The 22,643-nt window shown below is 43.8% G+C and overlaps 1 protein-coding gene across 1 annotated transcript in view; it reads right to left on the bottom strand.

Annotated features, from left to right (window-relative positions):
* Positions 1-22,643, bottom strand: part of SHOC2 (SHOC2 leucine rich repeat scaffold protein) — a 107,898-nt gene that overhangs the window by 31,007 nt on the left and 54,248 nt on the right. The window contains exon 4 of the mRNA XM_065408025.1: positions 2,718-2,855. Coding sequence (XP_065264097.1) covers positions 2,718-2,855 — 138 coding nt within the window. The remainder of the gene's footprint in view (positions 1-2,717; positions 2,856-22,643) is intronic.

The following is a 22,643-nucleotide window of genomic DNA, read 5'->3' as shown; positions in this document are numbered from 1 at the left end:
TCTGTCTAGCCCTAGCTTCACATGTCCTAGGATATGAGGTTTCCACCCTCTCACTTGGGAGATTATGCCTATAATTCTCATTGTCAGGAACTTTTCCTAATATTCATTCTAATTTTCCTGTCTGAGGCTCTGATCCTGAAAAGCATTAACTTTAAGTACCGATTTAAATGGGATTACTGATGTGTTTAAATTTAAATACCTGCCTATGTGTTTGCTGGATTGAGGCCTTAATTTAATTTGATGCTCTTACCTTAGCTGAGACTGCAAGGCCATATACTCAGTTTAATGGCATTTCTCTGTTTGTAACTCTTTAACTTTTAAACTTTTAACTTAAACTTAAACCTTAAACTTTTAACTAACTTTTTAACTCTGTTTGTAACTTTTTAATACTGCATCTGATCAATTCCAAAATCAATTACCAGAACCCTACTGATTTTGGGAAAAGTCGGAAAACTGAAAAAGGAAAAATGGAGACACATGGCGCCCTGGCCATCTGTTTAGTACTGCCACAGCCTCAAGCACCTCTGCAATGGCCTACAGATCAAACAATTGGTGGACAGCACCCATGAATGCCTTCCAGCATAACAATACTCTTATCTTAGCTCTGACCAGATTCCCAATAGAGTTTAACACAGTGATTCTCAAACTTTTTTTTTTTTTTTTTACTAGTGACCCCTTTCACATAGCAAGCCTCTGAGTGTGACCCCCGCCCACATCAATTAAAAAAGCTTTTTTATATATTTAACACTATAAATGCTGGAGGCAAAGCAGGGTTTGGGGTAGAGGCTGGCACCTTGTGACTCCCCATGTAAGAACCTTGTGACCCCCTGAGGGGTCCCGACCCCCAGTTTGAGAACCCCTGGTTTAACATGTTGACAGCCTAAGACTGTCTACACTGCACTTTTGTTGTTAAAACTGTTGTCTTGGTGTTTATAACCTTCAGATATTTGTAAATGTGTGTACCCTCTTAGTTTCTTTAGTTAACCAAGCTACTTGTATTGGCTATTTTTAATCTTTGACATAAATCGATCCTTGCAGCCTGAAACATTTTTTTTTGTTTTTCTCTAAATTTCCTCCTATTCTAAATCACTTTGGCAGCACTTTTTTTCTACTCTAGCCCTTAACGATTTTGAAGACTCGAAGCTTGACCTTTCCAAAATCCTAATTACCTCCCTCATGTAAACTGACAATTTACAAAATCTGATTGACATGAGCAAAGAGCACTATACCTGCAGACTAAAGTTAGGACAATTTTATTTTGGTAGTGACATTGCCAATCTTGATAAAAGAGTTAAAGTTAGAGCTATGCTTACAAATTGTGCATTCGGATGCAAATTCCAGCTGGAAAGATGTCTCCTAGTTTTTAAATATAAAATTAACTGGACATGATGAAATTCAGCAACAGTGGGTATTTCATCCATGTAAGCTCAATTCAGGTAGAGCTCTCTGGGTAAAAAGGCCCAATATCTTCATGGTCAACAATTTGCTACTAAAAATAGTTGGTGTCTTTCTAAATGGTTCTTCACTCTTCTGCTCCTCATCCCCCCATTTATTTTCCCATTATATATATATATAAAAATAATACTGAAATGCTCTATTAATTAATATTAGATGTTGCCTAAGTGGTGCAGTTTTGTCTTTTATTTGCCCCCTCAACAAGACTGAAAGCTTACAACCATGATGGGCTGGGTTTTTTTAAACAATATATTTTATTCCACCATTTGTTCAACAGAGATTTAATTAAATAAGTAAAGTCCTCACCTGTGCAATCCTATATGAGCTTCTGAAGCCAACTAGGGAAGAACCAGTTTATTTCAGTACTCTTACTCCCAATCCCAACATCAAAATCTGTATTTTATTGAGTGAGATAGTACGTTTGGGAACTTGGAAGTGGATTTTCAAATTATATTATTAAAAAGTAGAAAATACAAAGAATAAATTAGTACTTGAAATTGATTCTGTAAGTCTTCTCTATTTTTCTCTACTCAAAGCAAATACTGAAATACAACTCAGAACGTTATCCTTAAACTAATAATTTTTAGCACTTATGTAGCACCATTCATCTACAAATAGATTTATTAACATGAACAACTCACTATTCAATTTCACTATGTGGTGGATAAGCAAACAGTATTCCTATTTTATAAATGGGAAATCTAAGACCGAGGTTAAGTGACTTGCCCCCAAGTCACAGAAAACAGTGGTGTCAGAGCCAGGTTTAGAACCCAGGAATTTCTTGTTCTCAGCCTCATGTTTAGACCACTTCTCAGGGTACGTTCCCACTTACAATGCTATAGTAACACAGCTGTAGTGTAGACACTACTTACACCAATGGGAGAACCTCAAGAGGTGCTAGCTAGATCAATGGAAGAATTCTTTTGTTGACCTAGCGATGTCAAGAAGGGGACTTAGGTTGGCATAAGTCCGTCACTCATGTGGGTTTTTTCACATCCCTGAGCGACATAGCTGGGTACCTAATTTTCAAGTGTAGACCACCCCTTATAGTAGTTAGAATGAACAGTGTTTGGGTTTGAGTTTACATTTTTAGAAAGTGTATATCCCTTTGAGATCTTGATAGTGAAAATGCCCACAACAAAATTCCTATCCCTTCTATAGTTACAGTCCACGTTTTATTCTTAGATTTTCTATTCTTAGTGTTCAGTGACTTGAACATTTGGAAAGCAGTGATTTCTCTCCCCAACCCCACCTTCACATACCTATGGTTTCTGGTAGGTCCAAAAGCTCATTGTGCTGCAAGTCAAGGTTGGTGATTTGTGTGCAATTTCCAATCTCCTTTGGAAGATGTTCAAGCTGATTGTGCGCTACATCCAGAGTTATGAGGTTACACAACTCACCTGTGAACACACCAAAAAACACTTTTTTTAAAATGTCTAGTTTAAAAAATAAAACTACAACATGGAAGTAAAAATAAATGGTCAGATATACACAGCTATGGTTTTAAAACAAAAGTATTGTGTGTACCTTAAAATTATGGCTGCAAAATATTTCTGACGTACCAGGATCACAATCTAGTACAGTCAGATTCAAAACCGCATCGGCATCCTTCGAAAGCATAAAGTATAGATTCCAGCTATCTGAATGAATCTCAGCGTATTAAAAAAGACCGTGCCAGCTATCCTTGTTTTTGATTTGGTACTGTGAGAAGTATAAGAGCTTGGTTATTCTCATTATTCATCCCTTTCAGCTTAATCGAAGCTAGGAACATCATGGAGGTAAGCAGTTTGTACTGAATTTTGAAAAATTCATTACAGTAAGTTACATATAGAGAAACCACTACCTAGAATTACTTTCAGGCTGCAAAGAACAAATAGCTTGTGAAACATCAAAACAGAACCAATTATTTTGCTGACAAGCTGGAAAACCAAGAAAACTACTGCTGATTGAGACTTAAAAATGGCACATTTGTTAAGTTAAACAGGAAACCTATTCCTACAGAATAATGTATTTTAAATACTCAATAATAGCTAAAAATGTAAGGAAGGTTGAAATAAAATTTTATTTGTTAAGTCTTAAAGAAAAAGGGCCTGGATTCTCTTCTGATTTATATCTGTTTTACACCAGCAAAACTTCACACCTGATTTACCCTGATGTATGGGAGGTAAGAATCGAGCACAAATCTCTGCAAGGATAAAGTTTCATTGACTTCAGTGTCAGCAACAAAAGATCCAAAATAATTTTAATGCTTTTTTTTGTATGTTTTGATTTCAATGGAGCTGAAATTAACACTGCAGATTTTAATAGCTTCAACTTCTATTCACTGGATAAGTGACAATTTTTGGAACAGTAGTGAATAGATATTGCAGAAATAATGCCTATTTTAGGAATGTACCCTCTAGTGCTGTTTTATTCACCTCTATCCTTCTAGGGCCTCCTTGCAGACCTCGAGGACTAGCTTGGGGTAAACTCTGATGCCATGAATTATGCTACACAGACTAGAAGGCCATGGATTACATTGTAAGAATGAATGGTAAATTTCATTACAAATTCTAAATACTTATGATTTTTGTTTACATAACCTCTTCAGATGATAGTATGGTACTTTTTGGAGGTAAAAAAAAAATTCACACCCATTTACCAAAAGGCTTGCAAAGTTAAATACATGTTGTCTATTCACAGTTTTATTATTCTGATTTTCTCAGCTTGTATCACTCTTACGGGCTGCAAAGATCTACACAGCTCAGAGGTACATAGTACAAACAGTATTTTGTCACCAAATCCCACACTATACTGTCTATGTTGATTGCACTTCCCTAAAATACTCTCACATCAAGTGTGAAAGTATTGCTTATGGTCAGGGGTGGCCAACATGTGGCTCCGGAGCCAAATGCGGCTCTTCAGAGGTTAATATGCGGATCCTTGTACAGGCACTGACTCCGGGGCTGGAGCTACAGGCACCAACTTTCCAATGTGCTGGAGGTGCTCACTGCTCAACCGCTGGCTCTGCCCCCACTCCCCCCCTTCCAGCCCCCTCCCCTGAGCCTGCCATGCTTTTGCTCCTCCCCCTCCCCCCCCCAGTGCCTCCTGCACGCCATGAAATAGCTGATCGGGAGGTGTGGGAACGGAGGGAGGGGGAGGTACAGATCGTCAGAGCTGCCAGTGGGCAGGAGGTGCTGGGAACAGGGGTAGGGGGGGAAAGCTTATGGGGGGCTGCTGACATATTACTGTGGCTCTTTGGCAATGTACATTGGTAAATTCTGGCTCCTCAGTCTCAGGTTGGCCACCCCTGGCTTACGGTGCTCCTACATGACTGAATATGCATTCAATTTATACATGTATTATAAGCAATGAGCATTGCAATGGAAACAATCAAGAGAGGAGTGAACCCAGCAATACATGAGCAATGAGCAGCAATCCCACAATACACAGAAGAGAATGAAAGAGCAAGAGGGTAGGCAACAATAACGTCCTACAGTGCCCCAACATTTTGGGAGTCTGTGCCCCTACTAGACTATTGGGATATACAGTTCTTTTTATGACAAAATATAAAGGGGAGAAGGGAACACTAACCCGTTTTTATACCATATTGCATGTGTTATTAAAGGTAATCTGAGAATTTTGGCAGCATTTTAGGGCACTAGTTCTTAATTTATGATCAGCAAAGCTTAGGTTTGGAACAAGATTCAAGTTCTGCGGCTATAACTTTACTGTTCTGTCTCAAAGACAAAGTCAAGTTCATGCTATGGCACAATTCCATTTCATCATATTTAATTCTCATCCTCCATGGCCAGTTGTGGGAGGGAAGGGTCAGGTATATCTGCTGAAGTTGGAGGAACACTGACTTGGGAAGCAACATTCTCTCCACTCCATTCCTTGCACCTACAGAGAATTGTGGCAACAGACACACACATGGTTGCAACAACGCATACAGACAGTTCATTTTGTTTGGACATGGCTGCCTTGGATGCTAGGAATATGTGAATTTTGAGTCTTGGGAGAAAACTAAGTATCAGTGCCTACCTAGCATTCTATCTCAATTCCAGATAGTTATAGATGAAGATCATGCTGCTTTTGCTTGTGTGGGTTAAAGACAGGTTTTATTTTAGACAAACTGTTGGTACAAAAAATGACATGTGCAACAGATCTTTATTTCAAGTAAGTAAACTGAATCCTAAAACTGAGTGAAGGCTATTGCCCTATATAAATCAGATTTTAGAATAAGAAGTGGACGACATCATGACGTTGTTTAGTGACTTGAGGAAAGGAATTTCAAGAGACACAGTATAGTAAACACAGTATAATGACCACTGTTAGGCCTTCGATTCCACATAGCATATAGAGCATGTGGTGAGAAGCTGTCAAACCATGTGATGGTCCAAAATAAAGTGCAACATCATTTTATAACCTTTTTTGGGGGGGGGAAGGGGTTGCAGAGATGTGAAATTTTTTAATCTTTGTTACATTCTTACTCTTGTCAGTCCATACTGATATACAACTCAGCAGAAAGAGCCTGATGAAGCATCAAAACTAAGGCCTGGTCTACACTGAGAATAGCGTAGCTGAAGTCGACGTATCTTAGATCGACTTAGAATCACTTATTTCGCATCCTCGCGGCGCGGGATCGACAGCCGCCACTCCCCTGTTGACTCTGCTTCCGCCTCTCGCCGTGGTGGAGTTTCGGAGTCGACGGCAGAGCGATCGGGGATCGATTTATCGCATCTACACTAGACGCAATAAATCGATCCCCGATAGATCGATCACTACCCGCCAATCTGTACATATATTAGTATGTACATATGTATTATATACATACACGTCTACAGATTAATATTAAATTAGAGGGAGCAGTCAGGTCAATATCAAACAGGCTTCGGTATTTCCTGCCAAAATTCACTAGGGAAAATAACCTTGGACTGTATACACAATTTGCAATATAGCTCCTTTTCCACTGTATTAAATCTTGTGACTGTCCATTCTCTCTCCCCATATTTAAGCAGATTGAAATTCTGAAATCCTTTACTACATGATAAATCCTGGACCAGATGACACAGCAACAGAATAAAGAGCTCTTGTTGGACAGTACAAAGAAGAGGACAGTGCTAGTATTAGTGATATCTTTTCATTTTAGCATCAATTAATGTCTTGAAAGCAATACAACTTAATACACTACTTATTAAGTTTATATTTTTTAAAAATGAATCTATGTTCACTAGCGCCAGCAACAGATTACAAATATTTTACATAGCTGTGGTATTTATTAATCCCTCACTAGGTTCACTGACTGCAGAATAAAGCAAAATCATCTAGTCTACCCAGAAAGCTATACGAGATACATTAAAGATAAAAAATGTCCTGACCCTAGAAAGTATTACAAAGTAATTGTATAACTTCAGCACAACATACTTTCCCCCCCCCACTATTGGATTTGAGTGCATCATTATAGTGGATAGAATGAGCCTTTTACCATTTATTTCTGACCGCCCTAAGGAACAGATAAGAAGTACAAGCTAATGGTTTTGATTACTAAATGTAATTTATGTGGAAAACGTACTGAGTAGAAAGAATTTAGCCTTTTAGGTGAATGGTCACAGTTATAATTGTTTTATCATTTTTCTGCACAATGGTTATAGCATTTGTATAAATGGATTTCATGCATATTTTAAGAGAACTTGAATAATATTTTCTTTGAGTTTAATTTAGGATCTTCCTAACTTACAACATGAATTAATTACAGCACTCAACAAGGAGGAAGGAGGATACACTAAAACCTCAAAATTGTTTCCCCACCTGAAACCTGAGGTAAAGGGAGCTTGTATGAGTGCGTCGTGTAACAAAAGAAATCGATTACTTTCAAGTGAAGGTTGAAAAATTCAGGGAAGTTAGGAAATTCTCGGTTAATGTTGTCAAACCAATTTCCCAAGGAACATCACACCTTGGTTGCAGTCAGGATTCCTGGAATGGGGAAGGGGGTTCCTGTAGACTTAATACAAACTAAATAAATTCCTCTGTATTGTCAGATCCGCTGAAAGGGGGAAATGAAATGGAAGATAGTACTGGGCAGCCCTTGAACTGAATTGTCATTGAGTAGTGGGACACTGTATTATGAGATGGAGCTGGGAGGATGATTGACTACACCAGTGCAGCTGCTACACCCACTGTCTACACTGGTGGAGACTGAACAGGTGCAAGCAGAAATTGTGTGTAAACTAAACGCAAAGTGGTATAAAAACCATAGGATGGTCCCAACATCTTGGTGAATTTTGTGTATGAACAGAAGAGGTATTCCAGGTCTAGAGTAAGCAACTGCAATCCAAAAATATTTCCCTTGCAACATAGACCAGACCAGCTTCAGCCTAGCATAAAGACTGCATTCACAGAGAAAACAATATTTGGTCCCCTTAAGGCGAGAAGCTAGGTAACAGCAATTTCAATTGTGTTGAAAATTTACTATTGATCTGTGTGCTGAACCAAAAAGTAGACATTTTATAAAATGCAACATTTTATCTCTGTAAAGATTAATATCGACATTTTTATGCAAGACAGTTCTATACCAGCAACATGGAAAAATGTAATAAAAATGAGATCAAAGGAATGCACAAGGTTAGACTAAGTAACAGACTTGCAAACTGAAATGCTTTCTTGACTTCACCACCCCAAGACTTTTCCTCTGGTTCTTCATACTTCTCATGCACACAATCTGACTCTCTATCACTTTTGCATTTTTCGATTCCAATATTCATCACTGTGACCTCAATGGAATGGAGATTTGCTAGATATGGAGACTAAGCTGGAGTCCCACTTTGGAGGCAGATTTCCACAGTTGTCGTTAGAAAGTTTACAGAGGTCAGCATTAGCTATTGGCAGGAATATTTTTTCAGTTGGTATCTTTCCCAAGGGGGAGGGAACTAACGATTCAACAGCTAGGTGAAAAGAAAAGAAAAAAAGCTCTCCTTGGTGTCATCCTCCACGGCAATTTTACTGACCTTCATTTCTTTAGTTTCTGAGGCTAGAGCAGAATATAACTAAAAGCAAGATTTCAAGATTTTCACTAAACCAGGGTAAACCCAGCTGCACCATGGATCTTTAATTGCAATGTAGACCTACCCCCGTATCCTACAAAAAAATGGAAATGCAACCCTAGTGAGGGATACAGAAAGGAATATAAATTATAGCAAGTAAAATGTAAGGTGGAAATTTGAAGTTAAGAGTAAATTTGAAGAGCAAGTATCCAAAAGCCTCCTAATTTTATGTCCTTCATAAAAATAAACAAAGCAATCTTTAAGCCTATTTAGAAGTAAGAAGACAACTGCTGAGTCTGCTGGAGTATAGGAAGCAATTAAGAAAGGACAGTTACCTGTTCCGTAACTGGCGTTCTTCGAGATGTGTTGCTCCTGTCTATTCCACAGTAGGTGTGCGTGCTCGCCACGTGCACCGGTGCCGGAAGTTTTTCCCTTAGCAGCATCCGTAGTGGGGAAGCACCGCTGCGACCCCTGGAGTGGCGCCGACATATCGCGCTATAAAGGGGGCTGCGTGCTCCCCCCACCCTCAGTTCCTTCTTGCCAGACAACTCCGACAGAGGGGAAGGAGGGTGGGATGTGGAATAGACAGGAGCAACACATCTCGAAGAACGCCAGTTATGGAACAGATAACTGTCCTTTCTTCTTCGAGTGATTGCTCCTGCGTATTCCACAGTAGGTGACTCCAAGCTATACCTGACGGAGGTGGGTAGGAGTTCTAAATGATAAAGGTTAAGGGTTACCTGGGCGGAGCACCGCCCTACCAAAGCCGGCGTCATCCCTTGCTTGGGAGACGATCACATAGTGCGATGCAAAAGTATGGACAGAGGACCATGTAGCAGCCCTGCAGATGTCCTGAATAGGGACATGAGCCACATAGGCCACAGACGAGGCCTGGGCTCTCGTCGAATGCGCCTTAACAATAGGAGGCGGGGGAACCCCAGCCAGGGCATAACACGTGCATATGCACGAGGTGATCCAGCGGGAAATCTGCTGGGTGGAAACCGGTTGCCCTCTCATGCGCTCGGCCGTAGCAATGAAAAGCTGAGGGGATGTCCGGAATGGCCTTGTTCGATCTAAGTAAAAGGCCAGCGCCCTAGGCACATCTAGCATGTGTAGGCGTCGTTTCTCATTGGAGGAATGGGGCTTAGGACACAGGACAGGCAGAAAGATGTCCTGGTCCATATGAAACGCCAAGACCACCTTCGGTAGGAAGGCCGGGTGCGGGTGAAGCTGGACCTTCCCCTTATGAAAGACAGTGTACGGGGGTTCCGAGGTCAGTACCCTAAGCTCCGAAACCCTGAGGGCTGAGGTGATAGCCACCAAAAACGCCACTTTCTCAGATAGGTGGGACCAGGAACAAGTGGCCAAGGGCTCAAAGGGAGGTCCCGTGAGGCGTGACAGTACCAGGTTCAGGTCCCAAGGGGGAACCGGGGGTCTAGCATAAGGGAACGCTCTGTCCAAACCCTTTAAAAACCTGGAAGTCATGTGGTGGGAGAACACTGACTGTCCCGCCACCGGAGGATGGAAGGCTGAAATGGCCGCCAGGTGCACCCTGATCGAGGAGGGAGCTAGCCCTTGGGTCCTAAGGGACAGGAGGTAGTCCAGGACCAGCTGGAGCGGAGCGGACGCGGGGAAGGAACCTCTCTCCCTCGCCCATGAGGAGAACCGATACCACTTAGCCAGGTAGGCCCTCTGTGTGGACCCATCTAACAGCCTCGGTACACCTCCCCTCCTCCGCATCTAGCCACGGAGCAGCCACGCCGTCAGGTGGAGCGGGGCCAGGTTGGGATGGAGGAGACGACCTCCCTCCTGAGAGAGGAGGTCCGGGTGGAGCGGCAGCCTGCGAGGGGGGGCCGCCAAGAGTTGCAGTAAGGTCCCGTACCAATGTTGATGGGCCCAATCCGGGGCTATCAGGATAATTCTCGCCCCGTCTGACTTCACCTTCTGTAGGACCCTGCCTATGAGGGGGAAGGGCAGGAAGGCGTACATCAGGGGCCCCGACCAATCGAGCAGGAAGGCGTCTGTCATGGCCCCATCGCCTTCTATCACCCTGGAGCAGAACCTGGGACACAGACGGTTCTGAGCGGTGGCGAATAGGTCCACACGCCCCGGTGTCGAGGAGGTCAGGACATTAAACAATGTGTGTGATGGCTCCTCGATCTCCTCAGCCTGGAGCTGGAGGTTTGATGCCACCCTCCTGAGTAGCTCCTGGTGGGCCTTGAAATCCTCCTGAGAGACCGGAGGTGGTGGCACCACGGAGTCATCTGGAGCCGAGGAGGTAGGTGCCGCGGTGTCGTCTGCACCCGGCTGTACCGAAATCTCGACATCCTGACCCGGGGCCCGAGTCGGTGCCGCAGGGTCGGTGCCCACTGCCTCATCGTGGTGCCGAGGCGGTGACATCGGCTGGGCCTGGGATGCTCCTGCCACGGAGCGGGGTCCCAGCGGTACCGGTGCCTGGGGCCACGGTGCCCACTGGCACCACTGTCTCTGCCAGGGAATGGCCTGGCCCTGGGACGCGAGGTGGCCCGGAAGGGCCAGCTGGTCTTGCGGCACCGAGCGGCTCGACGAGGGGCGGCTGCGTGCCGAAGCCGAAGTCCGGGATGAGCGGACGGTGCCGTACGAACTGCTGGAGTGGTCCCGTACATGACGTCTCCGGCCCCTGGAGGGTGACAGGTAGGAGTCGAGAGTGCTGTCCCCGTAGTGCCTCCGGCGCCCAAGACTACGACGCCTCGGTGCCTGGGACTCCCGTGATGAGCTCCGGGCGTGGCGCCTTCCACGGCGGGTGCCGGAGCAGGAACGGCAATGCTGACGACGACAAGACCTGTCCCTGCGGTCAAGGCTCGAAGAGGAGCGGTGCCGTCTCTTAGTGCCTCCTCTACGGTCTGTCAGAGTGGAGGTGGAAAGCTCGCTCGCGGCGTGGAGGCACGCCGAGGTCCACGGCTCAGCCCTTCAACTCAGGACGGTACCTCGACCTCGGAGACGTCCAGGGAGTGTCGATGGGCACTGAGCGATGGCTTCCCACGGGATTGGGGTCCCGACTGAAGCGGTGCTCCCGGTAGAATCATAGAATATCAGGGTTGGAAGGGACCTCAGGAGGTCATCTAGTCCAACCCCCTGCTCAAAGCAGGACCAATTCCCAACTAAATCATTCCAGCCAGGGCTTTGTCAAGCCAGGCCTTAAAAACCTCCAAGGAAGGAGACTCCACCACCTCCCTAGGTAACGCATTCCAGTGCTTCACCACCCTCCTAGTGAAATAGTGTTTCCTAATATCCAACCTAGACCTCCCCCACTGCAACTTGAGACCATTGCTCCTTGTTCTGTCATCTGCCACCATTGAGAACAGCCGAGTTCCATCCTCTTTGGAACCCCCCTTCAGGTAGTTGAACGCTGCTATCAAATCCCCCCTCATTCTTCTCTTCTGGAGACTAAACAATCCCAGTTCCCTCAGCCTCTCCTCATAAGTCATGCACTTCAGACGCCTAATCATTTTTGTTGCCCTCCGCTGGACTCTTTCCAATTTTTCCACATCCTTCTTGTAGTGTGGGGCCCAAAACTGGACACAGTACTCCAGATGAGGTCTCACCAATGTCGAATAAAGGGGAACGATCACGTCCCTCGATCTGCTGGCAATCCCCCTACTTATACAGCCCCAAATGCCGTTAACCTTCTTGGCAACAAGAGCACACTGTTGACTCATATCCAGCTTCTCGTCCACTGTGACCCCTAGGTCCTTTTCTGCAGAACTGCTACCTAGCCATTCGGTCCCTAGTCTGTAGCTGTGCATGGGATTCTTCCGTCCTAAGTGCAGGACTCTGCACTTGTCCTTGTTGAACCTCATCAGGTTTCTTTTGGCCCAATCCTCTAATTTGTCTAGGTCCCTCTGTATCTGATCCCTACTCTCCAGCGTATCTACCATGCCTCCCAGTTTAGTGTCATCTGCAAACTTGCTGAGAGTGCAGTCCACACCATCCTCCAGATCATTAATAAAGATATTAAACAAAACTGGCCCCAGGACCGACCCTTGGGGCACTCCGCTTGAAACCGGCTGCCAACTAGACATGAAGCCATTGATCACTACCCGTTGAGCCCGACGATCTAGCCAGCTTTCTATCCACCTTACAGTCCATTCATCCAGCCCATACTTCTTTAACTTGGCGGCAAGAATACTGTGGGAGACCGTATCAAAAGCTTTGCTAAAGTCAAGGAATAACACATCCACTGCTTTCCCCTCATCCACAGAGCCAGTTATCTCATCATAGAAGGCAATTAGGTTAGTCAGGCACGACTTCCCCTTGGTGAATCCATGCTGACTGTTCCTGATCACTTTCCTCTCCTCTAAGTGTTTCATAATTGATTCCTTGAGGACCTGCTCCATGATTTTTCCAGGGACTGAGGTGAGGCTGACTGGCCTGTAGTTCCCCGGATCCTTCTTCTTCCCTTTTTTAAAGATGGGCACTACATTAGCCTTTTTCCAGTCATCCGGGACCTCCCCCGATCGCCATGAGTTTTCAAAAATAATGGCTAATGGCTCTGCAATCTCATCCGCCAACTCCTTTAGCACCCTCGGATGCAGCGCATCCGGCCCCATGGACTTGTGCACGTCCAGTTTTTCTAAATAGTCCCGAACCACTTCTTTCTCCACAGAGGGCTGGTCACCTTCTCCCCATATTGTGCTGCCCAGTGCAGCGGTCTGGGAGCTGACCTTGTTTGTGAAGACAGAGGCAAAAAAATCATTGAGTACATTAGCTTTTTCCACATCCTCGGTCACTAGGTTGCCTCCCTCATTCAGTAAGGGGCCCACACTTTCCTTCACTTTCTTCTTGTTGCTAACATACCTGAAGAAACCCTTCTTGTTACTCTTAACATCTCTTGCTAGCTGCAACTCCAAGTGTGATTTGGCCTTCCTGATTTCACTCCTGCATGCCTGAGCAATATTTTTATACTCCTCCCTGGTCATTTGTCCAATCTTCCACTTCTTGTAAGCTTCTTTTTTGCGTTTAAGATCAGCAAGGATTTCACTGTTTAGCCAAGCTGGTCGCCTGCCAGATTTACTATTCTTTCTACACATCGGGATGGTTTGTTCCTGCAACCGCAATAAGGATTCTTTAAAATACAGCCAGTTCTCCTGGACCCCTTTGCCCTTCATGTTATTCTCCCAGGGGATCCTGCCCATCTGTTCCCTGAGGGAGTCAAAGTCTGCTTTTCTGAAGTCCAGGGTCCGTATTCTGCTGCTCTCCTTTCTTCCTTGTGTCAGGATCCTGAACTCGACCATCTCATGGTCACTGCCTCCCAGGTTCCCATCCACTTTTGCTTCCCCTACTAATTCTTCCCTGTTTGTGAGCAGCAGGTCAAGAAAAGCTCTGCCCCTAGTTGGTTCCTCCAGCACTTGCACCAGGAAATTGTCCCCTACACTTTCCAAAAACTTCCTGGATTGTCTGTGCACCGCTGTATTGCTCTCCCAGCAGATATCAGGGTGATTAAAGTCTCCCATGAGAACCAGGGCCTGCGATCTAGCAACTTCTGCTAGTTGCCAGAAGAAAGCCTCGTCCACCTCATCCCCCCTGGTCTGGTGGTCTATAGCAGACTCCGACCACGACATCACCCTTGTTGCTCACACTTCTCAACTTTATCCAGAGACACTCACGTTTTTCAGGTACCGGAAGCGTCATGATGTCGCACGCGGCCTGAGCTGCCTCCGGCGTCGAAGGCATTCTCACCTCTGGCAAGGCACGCGAGGACAGCACCGGACTACTCCGCTCCACCCAAGTCGGAGGTCTCGGTCCCGATGGAGATCGTGGGCTGCCCAGTGCGGGTCTAGCCTCACCCCGTTCTTTCTCCTGGCGCTGCTGAGTCTTCCCTTGCTTCTTAGAAGGGGAGCGGTGCCGGCTCATTGACGGGGCCTCGCTGCGCACCGACGACGCGGTACCGGGCGCGGAATCAGGATGGCGCGCCTGGGGCGCTTTGATGCACGCCGGGGGCGCTTCGCTGCAAGCCGAGGACGAGGTGCCCAGCGCGGGGTTGGCTCGACGCGTCGGTGCTGGGGTCAACGCCGACTCCATTAGGAGAGCTCAGAGTTGGATCTCACGCTCCTTCTTTGTTCGCGGCTTGAAGGAGCGGCAGATCTTACACTTCTCACTAATGTGAGCCTCGCCCAGACAGCGAAGACACAGAGTGTGGATCGCTTCTGGGCATAGAATTGCGACAAGAGTCGCACGACTTGAAGCCTGGGCCACGGGGCATGCCCTGAGCCCAGCACTAACAGAGAAAGTTCAACAAGTAACTTCAGGGAAAGCTGTATATCACTAAGGCTAGAAATGCTGCAGCAAAGCTGGAGCACAAGTTCCGACTACCTTCACTGGCGGCAAGAAGGAACTGAGGGTGGGGGGAGCATGCAGCCCCCTTTATAGCGCGATATGTCGGTGCCACTCCAGGGGTCGCAGCGGTGTTCCCCCACTACGGATGCTGCTAAGGGAAAAACTTCCGGCACCGGTGCATGTGGCGAGCACGCACACCTACTGTGGAATACCCAGGAGCAATCACTCGAAGAAGAAAGACAAGGATATCGCAGAGAAACTAAGTTATTTCTTTACATCAGTCCTCAAATACAAGATGTTGGGGAAATATCTATTCAGAATCTACTTTTTCAGGTAAGAAAGAAAAAGTACTGCCAGAAACTAAAGAGTTAAGAGGAGATGGTTCTGGAACAAGTTTGAAAGGCAACAGGTCACCAGGACCAGATGGTATACACCCAGCACTTCTGAATGAACTACAGGGTAGCAAAAGTAAGTTTTTAAAAGGTATTAGATGATCCTGGGAAGTACAGAGCAGCAAAACATTAATACAGCAATAGTTAAAGTAACTGAAATGGCCATTGCAATAGAACTATTAAACTACTTACATACAGTACAGCCTCAGAGTTACAAACACCTTGGGAATGGAGGTTGTTCCTAACTCTGAACAAAACGTTATGGTTGTTCTTTCAAAAGTTTACAACTGAACACTGACTTAACAGCTTTGTACCTTTACTATGCAAAAGAAAAATGCTGCTTTTCCTTTGTTTTTTGTTTTTTAGTAGTCTACCTTTAACACAGTACTATACTGTATTTGCCTTGGGGGGGGGGGGGAGATCTGCTGGTGCTGCCCGATTGCATACTTTTGGTTCCAAATGAGGTGTGTGGTTGACTGGTCAGTTCATAACTCTGGTGTTTGTAATTCTGAGGTTTTACTGTACATGTGATACGACAGTGACAAATCAGCATTGTTTCTGTTAAAGAAAATCTTGTCTCTAATCTACTACAATTCTTTGAGTATGTCAAACCGATTGACATGATTTATTTGTATGCAGTGTATGTAACTGTAGCCACGTCATGATTTATTTAAGACTTTTAAAAAGCCTTTGACAAATACCATAACAAGACTCCAAGGAAGGGTCACAAGAACTGGTTTGGGGAACATTCTTTTGGGGTAAGAAAATTGTGCATTTGCATTTAGGATGGGATTGTGGGGAGGATTTGGGAGAGGGAGAGAGTTGTAGACAGGTGATAATTTTTCACTGGAGAAATTCTCTCATCCTACAGGGAGCATAACAAAAGAACTGCTTCAGAGTATGGGGAGAACAGCACTGCCAGAACACAAATGAATCATCACCATTATCAGGGAAGGAGAGAGATGAGGGTGGAGTAAAAAACAAGAGAAGTAGTTAGTGATGAGTACACAAGTGAAAATGTAAATAATGCATTTTTGATGTGGTACTATAGGCAGGCCAGCAAGGACCTGTCTCATTCTGTCTATGAGGCACCTAGCATACTTTTGTGTTCTGTGTAAATACGAATTCAACTATATTTACAAAGATCTTTTGCCTCTGAACATGTGATTTGAAAATATTCCAGGAATGATATTTCTTTGGTACTATGAACATTTTATGGTATTGTAAAGGTAAAAAGTGGAGGGAGGTGGGGAAGGGAACAATGGTAACAAACGAAAGAGGTGATCAAATTATGAGACATAGCACCTGATTCTGAAAGCGCTCCTGGTTTTGACAATTCATAGCACTGTAAATAGCTAGATACTTGATTTGAGGGTTCAATCAGGTAGTTAGACATTATGTGCTATGAAGTACACCCACAAAAATCACAATTTGCACTGAAACCTATATATAATTAAAACACAGTGCTTTTGGAGAACACAGAGCAGGAAAACCCATTTTAGCATCCTTTGGTACACATTCCAATAAATCCAATAAAATTGTCAAGTTTTGCTGTTACTTTATAGAGAGGACTTCAAAGTGGGATGGCAGTCAAATGCAGCTCAGTAAAAATGGCATATACCAAGTCAACATTTCTGCACACTCGGTTTGAATCAGTTTGGCTTACTTTACTTACAAAATCTTCACTTCTATGGGTACAGAGCCCAAGGCAGTTTCTATTCTGCCTTGTACACAGTGAACTAAATAATCACTTAGGTACTGATGGAAGAACCTTTGTTACTGGTGATAATTTAAAAGGGGAATGGGAAACAGTTTGATTTTCAGATTGAGTTTGCAGACCTAGCAATTGGAACAAAATCGATTTCTAATGTGGGCACATTTGAAGTACGTTTTGATAAATATGCAATCTTAATGTTTTTACATAGTTTATTTTCTGACTAAGTATTAGGATGTTGTAATATGACTACTGTTTAGTATTTTTTCTACAAAGAGGTCAGAGTTCACGTAGTCCTGTCTTATTTTCCCTTTTCTAAATTTATATTATTCTTAAAACAAATCTCACCAATTCAGCTAAAATCTTTGCTCTCTACGTTTAACTCTAAGTAGCACCCCTCTTTCAGAAGACTTAGATTTCAAGATAATGCACACTGGCAGATCAACACAATTTTAAGAAGGCATTCAATAACACAATCCTATCACCCATGCAGTTTTGCACACAACACTTTTTTCAAAGCTATATTTACTTTTAATTAGGTGTTTTGTTTTATTTATTAGAAACCTGTTTTACAGACCAACAATTTCCTGAAGTCTTCATCATGAAGCCATCACAGTTAAGTACTTCAGGGACATCCTCTACTTGACTGAAGAGAAGGCTATCACAATCCCCAGTGCACCATGAGAGTAGACAATGAAATTTCAGTTTCATGACATAATTCTACCCAGCCACCTTTGGTTTTTTAATATCGCCTCTCACTGTAGCATAGTAGCAATATTCCCGCCTTTTATGCAGGAGATTAGGATTCTATTCCCTGTCCAGGCCAACACTCCGAAAAACACACTCATTACCACAGGGACGGAACTCAGCACCTTCAGCACAGGATTCTACCAATTTAGCTAAATAAATAACTACACCTCTACCCCGATATAACACGACCCGATATAACATGAATTCGGATATAACACGGTAAAGTAGCGCTCCAGGGAGGCGGGGCTGCGCACTCCGGTGGATCAAAGCAAGTTCGATATAACTTGGTTTCACCTATAACGCAGTAAGATTTTTTGGCTCCCGAGGACAGCGTTATATCGGGGTAGAGGTGTACCTTAGCTGACAGCTGCAATAGGGTCTTATCCTCCATGGATCAGCCACTAGCACAACATACTTAACCAGCATGTTATGTAAATCTGCTTGCTAATACTTTTATCACCAGATATGAGAGTCTTGAACCTTAGAACAATGTAATACTTAAAATGAGAAGAAACTGAATCTGACTTGCTCCATGTGATACTGTTTCATAAAAAGATAATGGCTCATTCTGCCTCCTGCTCTGGAACATAAATCTTGGACTATTTACAAACTGATGTTATACTGCATTTATTATATATGTACTAGACCTCTATATGTGAAAGGAAAAACTTAAAAGAATGTAAAGGGACTTATGTAAAATTTGGCCAAAAATATAGATTTTGAAAAAAATAAGTTCATTTGTAAAAGCTTAAAACCAATAAGAAATGCTTCAATGACATTTCTGAAAACTATCCAGCGGAAATGAACAAATACATTTCTCTGCAATTCAAAGATATGCACACTACAGCTTTGTGCTAGACTATCTCAGTGAAATTGACTAGAAACTGATTACAAAAGTGAAACTGATTAGTCTTCTCATTGTTTAGGCTGAGAGAAACTGAACATAAGTGAAAATAAGACTTTTTTTCAGTGCCAGGTTCTCAAATTTAGGTGCATACGCCTAATTTATACACACAAACCTATTATTTATTGACAGTAACCTGTTATATATGCATTCTCAGACAGCTGATTTGCATACATCAGGTGAGCAAAAATTTGTGAGAGCCTAACTCTAAAAGCTGAAAATAATTTTTCAACTCTAATTCTTCAAGTTATAAGTAAACTACATAAATATCTTTAGCTTAAATGTTTAAATGCTGTTAAGCCCGAAAGTGTTCTTTTAAAAAGAAACTTAAAATGGTAAATTCTTTGGGGGCAGGAACTGTCTTTTTGTTTGTACAGCGCTTAGCACAATGGGATCCAGGTCCATAACTGAGTTTTCTAAGCGCTAGAACAATACAAATAATCAAGATACAAACAACATCTGGATGTGTGGACAAAAAACATGGTGCTCAGGCCAGCATTTGTCCTGTTTGGTAAAATGCCAAATACATTCTCAACAAAAATAGTAAATAATAATTACATAAAAAGTCAGAAAAAGCTGTAATAATAAGAACTCTGAAGCAATTCAAAGTATATGCCTATTATACACAGATAGATACAGTATGTAAAATGGCTTCATGGAGAAACTTTCAAGATTCTTGAGACCAAGTGTATAAATGGGGGAGGGGGGGAGAAACCAAACATTTTAATGCAACATTGGCCTTGAGATTTAAAAAAATACAAGAGTCAGGAAACAAAGTTTAAGCTTACATAACAGTCATTCAAGACAACCTTTGTGTAGGTAGCGTTAAAACTATCTACACAAAGTTTTTAAGAAGCTATGCCAAAAGTAAACTGGAAAGCAGCATCTCACTGCATTTTATTTCATATGTTAGTATCTGTGAGCTGAGGGGCGAAAACATTAGCATATGATTATATGGAACACTCCCCAGCTGCATTTTACAGCTATGTCTTTACTGAACTACTGAATTTTTTTAAGTAACAAACAGAGGGAGAGCACCAGTTTAAGTACCAACACTGCAGTGTGTCCACACTAGCTATGCTGTTTCAACTGCAGTTTTGCCCCATATCTATATTTGTGCTGTATGTTACTGTTACAGATGCTTACCCCCTGGTTCCAGACACAGCTCCTTGAAGCAATGGCTTGTGGAAGATTTCAAAAACCTTTTTGGGATCCCAACAAAATTGTAGGGGAGGAGGTCAAATTCCTACAATTCCATGGGAAATTCCAATAATTCTGCCTGGAGAAAACTCCCAGAAGGGCCCAGGAGCTAGTGCCATCACCAAGTAATTTGCTCAAAATAGAGGCCAAGCTGAATTCTTAGCTCTTGCTTGGCAAGAAATGTTTCTGCTGCAGCTTTAGAAAAGTTTCAGCAAAGCACTGAGGCAGCTGCAGCAAGGGGGTAGAGCAGGGGCGGGCAAACTTTTTGGCCTGAGGGCCTGTCAAGGCTGTATCCCTACTTTGAACTTTAGGGTACAAATGTAGGGGCCTGCATGAAAACTTCTAAGCTTATCTACCAGCTTAGCTCTGGTCCGCTGCCACCATCTTAAGAATTCCCTCCCTGGGAAGCCTTGAGAAACCTTTCACCAATTCCCTGGTGAATACAGATCCAAACTCCTTGGATTTTAAACAAGGAGAAATTGACCCTTCCCCCCTCCTTCCTTTCACCAACTCCTGGTGAATACAGATCCAAACCCCCTTTGGATCTTAAAACAAGGAGAAATCAATCAGGTTTTTAAAAAGAAGGCTTTTAATTAAAGCAAAAGGTAAAAATCATCTCTGCAAAATCAGTATGGAAAATAACTTTACAGGGTAATCAAACTTAAAGAGCTCAGAGGAATCCCCTCTGTCTTAGGTTCAAAGTATAGCAAACAAGATAAGCACTCTGGTAAAAGGTACATTTACAAGTTGAGAAAACAAAGTAAATCTAAGACGCCTTGCCTGGCTTTTACTTACAATTTTGAAATAAGAGAGACTTGTTTAGAAAGATGGGGAGAACCTGGATTGATGTCTGGTCCCTCTCAGTCCCAAGAGCGAACAACCCCTTAAACAAAGGACACACACAAAAGCCTTTCCCCCCCCAAGATTTGAAAGTATCTTGTCCCCTTATTGGTCCTTGGGGTCAGGTGTCAGCCAGGTTACCCGAGCTTCTTAACCCTTTACAGGTAAAAGGATTTGGAGTCTCTGGCTAGGAGGGATTCCATAGCACTGTACACAGGAGAGCTGTCACCCTTCCCTTTATAGTTATGACACGCCCCCCAAATCACAGATAGTGTTGGACGTCCGGTTCCACACTGGCTGTGATTTCTTCCTGGAGCTCTAGGAGAAAACAGAGTTAATAAAACACATGTCCCTTTAGACATACTACTGATTATATAAAAACTAACAATATGTTTTATTTTAAGAACAATTGTTAACCAGTTAACTCTGGGAAACTTTCCCGGGAGAGTGCATTAGCCACTTTGTTAGAAGCTCCCGAAATGTGTTGTATTTCAAAATCAAAATCTTGGAGAGCTAAACTCCACCGAAGAAGTTTTTTGTTATTTCCCTTGGCGGTATGAAGCCACTGTAGCGCAGCATGGTCTGTTTGTAGTTGGAACCGCCGTCCCCAAACATATGGGCGTAGCTTTTCCAGCGCGTACACAATGGCGTAGCATTCCTTTTCGCTGATTGACCAGTGGCTTTCCCTCTCAGACAGTTTCTTGCTGAGAAACACGACAGGATGGAATTCTTGATCCGGTCCTTCCTGCATTAAAACTGCTCCCACGCCTCGCTCGGACGCATCTGTGGTTACTAGGAACGGTTTGTCAAAGTCTGGGGCCCTTAGCACAGGGTCAGACATGAGTGTTGCCTTAAGCTGGTTAAAGGCCTTTTGACACTTATCAGTCCACTGAACTGCATTTGGCTGTTTCTTTCTGGTTAGGTCTGTCAGCGGGGCGGCGATTTGGCTGTAGTGTGGTACAAATCGCCTATAATATCCGGCCAAGCCTAAGAAGGATTGGACCTGTTTCTTTGACTTTGGAACCGGCCACTTTTGGATAGCATCCACTTTGGCCTGTAGGGGATTTATACTTCCTTGACCCACCTGGTGCCCCAGGTATGTCACTCTGTTTTGGCCTATTTGACACTTTTTAGCCTTAACAGTTAGTCCTGCCTGCCAGATGCGCTCGAAGACTTTTTTCAGGTGCTCCAGGTGTTCTGTCCATGAATCAGAAAAAATGGCCACATCATCGAGATAGGCAACTGCAGATTCTCCCAATCCCGCTAAGAGACCCTCTACAAGTCTTTGGAAGGTGGCGGGTGCATTTCGCAACCCGAAAGGGAGTACATTGAATTCATACACCCCTGCCTGGGTGACGAAGGCGGACCTTTCCTTAGCGGGTTCATTTAGTGGTACTTGCCAGTACCCCTTGGTTAAGTCTAAAGTAGAGATGAATTGGGCATGTCCCAATTTCTCCAATAGCTCATCTGTGCGTGGCATTGGATAGTTGTCAGGACGAGTTACAGCATTTAGCTTACAGTAGTTCACGCAAAAGCGTATTTCCCCATCTGGTTTGGGAACTAGAACCACTGGAGATGCCCATGCACTGCTAGAGGGGCGGATTATACCCATCTGTAGCATGTCCTGGATCTCCCTTTGTATAGCCGCTTGGGCATGAGGTGACTTCCGGTAGGGTGGGGTTCTAATTGGGTGAGCATTACCTGTGTCAATGGAGTGGTATGCCCGTTCGGTCCGTCCTGGAGTGGCTGAGAAAATCAGTGCAAAGCTTGTGCACAGCTCCTTTATCTGCTGTCGCTGCAGACGTCCCAGGGTCGTGGAGAGGTTCACCTCTTCTACGCCACCATTCCTTTTTCCTTCATAGTAGACACCTGCAGGCCACTCCGCGTCATCAGTTTCCTGGGCTGTAAACCTGGCAAAAATGTCTGCTAATGCCTGGCACACACTTTTAGCCTTGGTGTTGCTTAAGGGTACAGATTCCGGCCATCGGGTAGCAAAATCCATGAAAGTCAGTACGTACTGCTTTTCTCTGGGTGTCTTCTTTGGGAAAGGA

Source organism: Emys orbicularis, chromosome 7 (assembly GCF_028017835.1).
Source record: "Emys orbicularis isolate rEmyOrb1 chromosome 7, rEmyOrb1.hap1, whole genome shotgun sequence".
Classification (NCBI taxonomy): Eukaryota; Metazoa; Chordata; order Testudines; family Emydidae; genus Emys; species Emys orbicularis.
The sequence above is the reverse complement of the archived record's forward strand: the minus strand, read 5'-3'. Positions and strand labels throughout refer to the sequence as shown.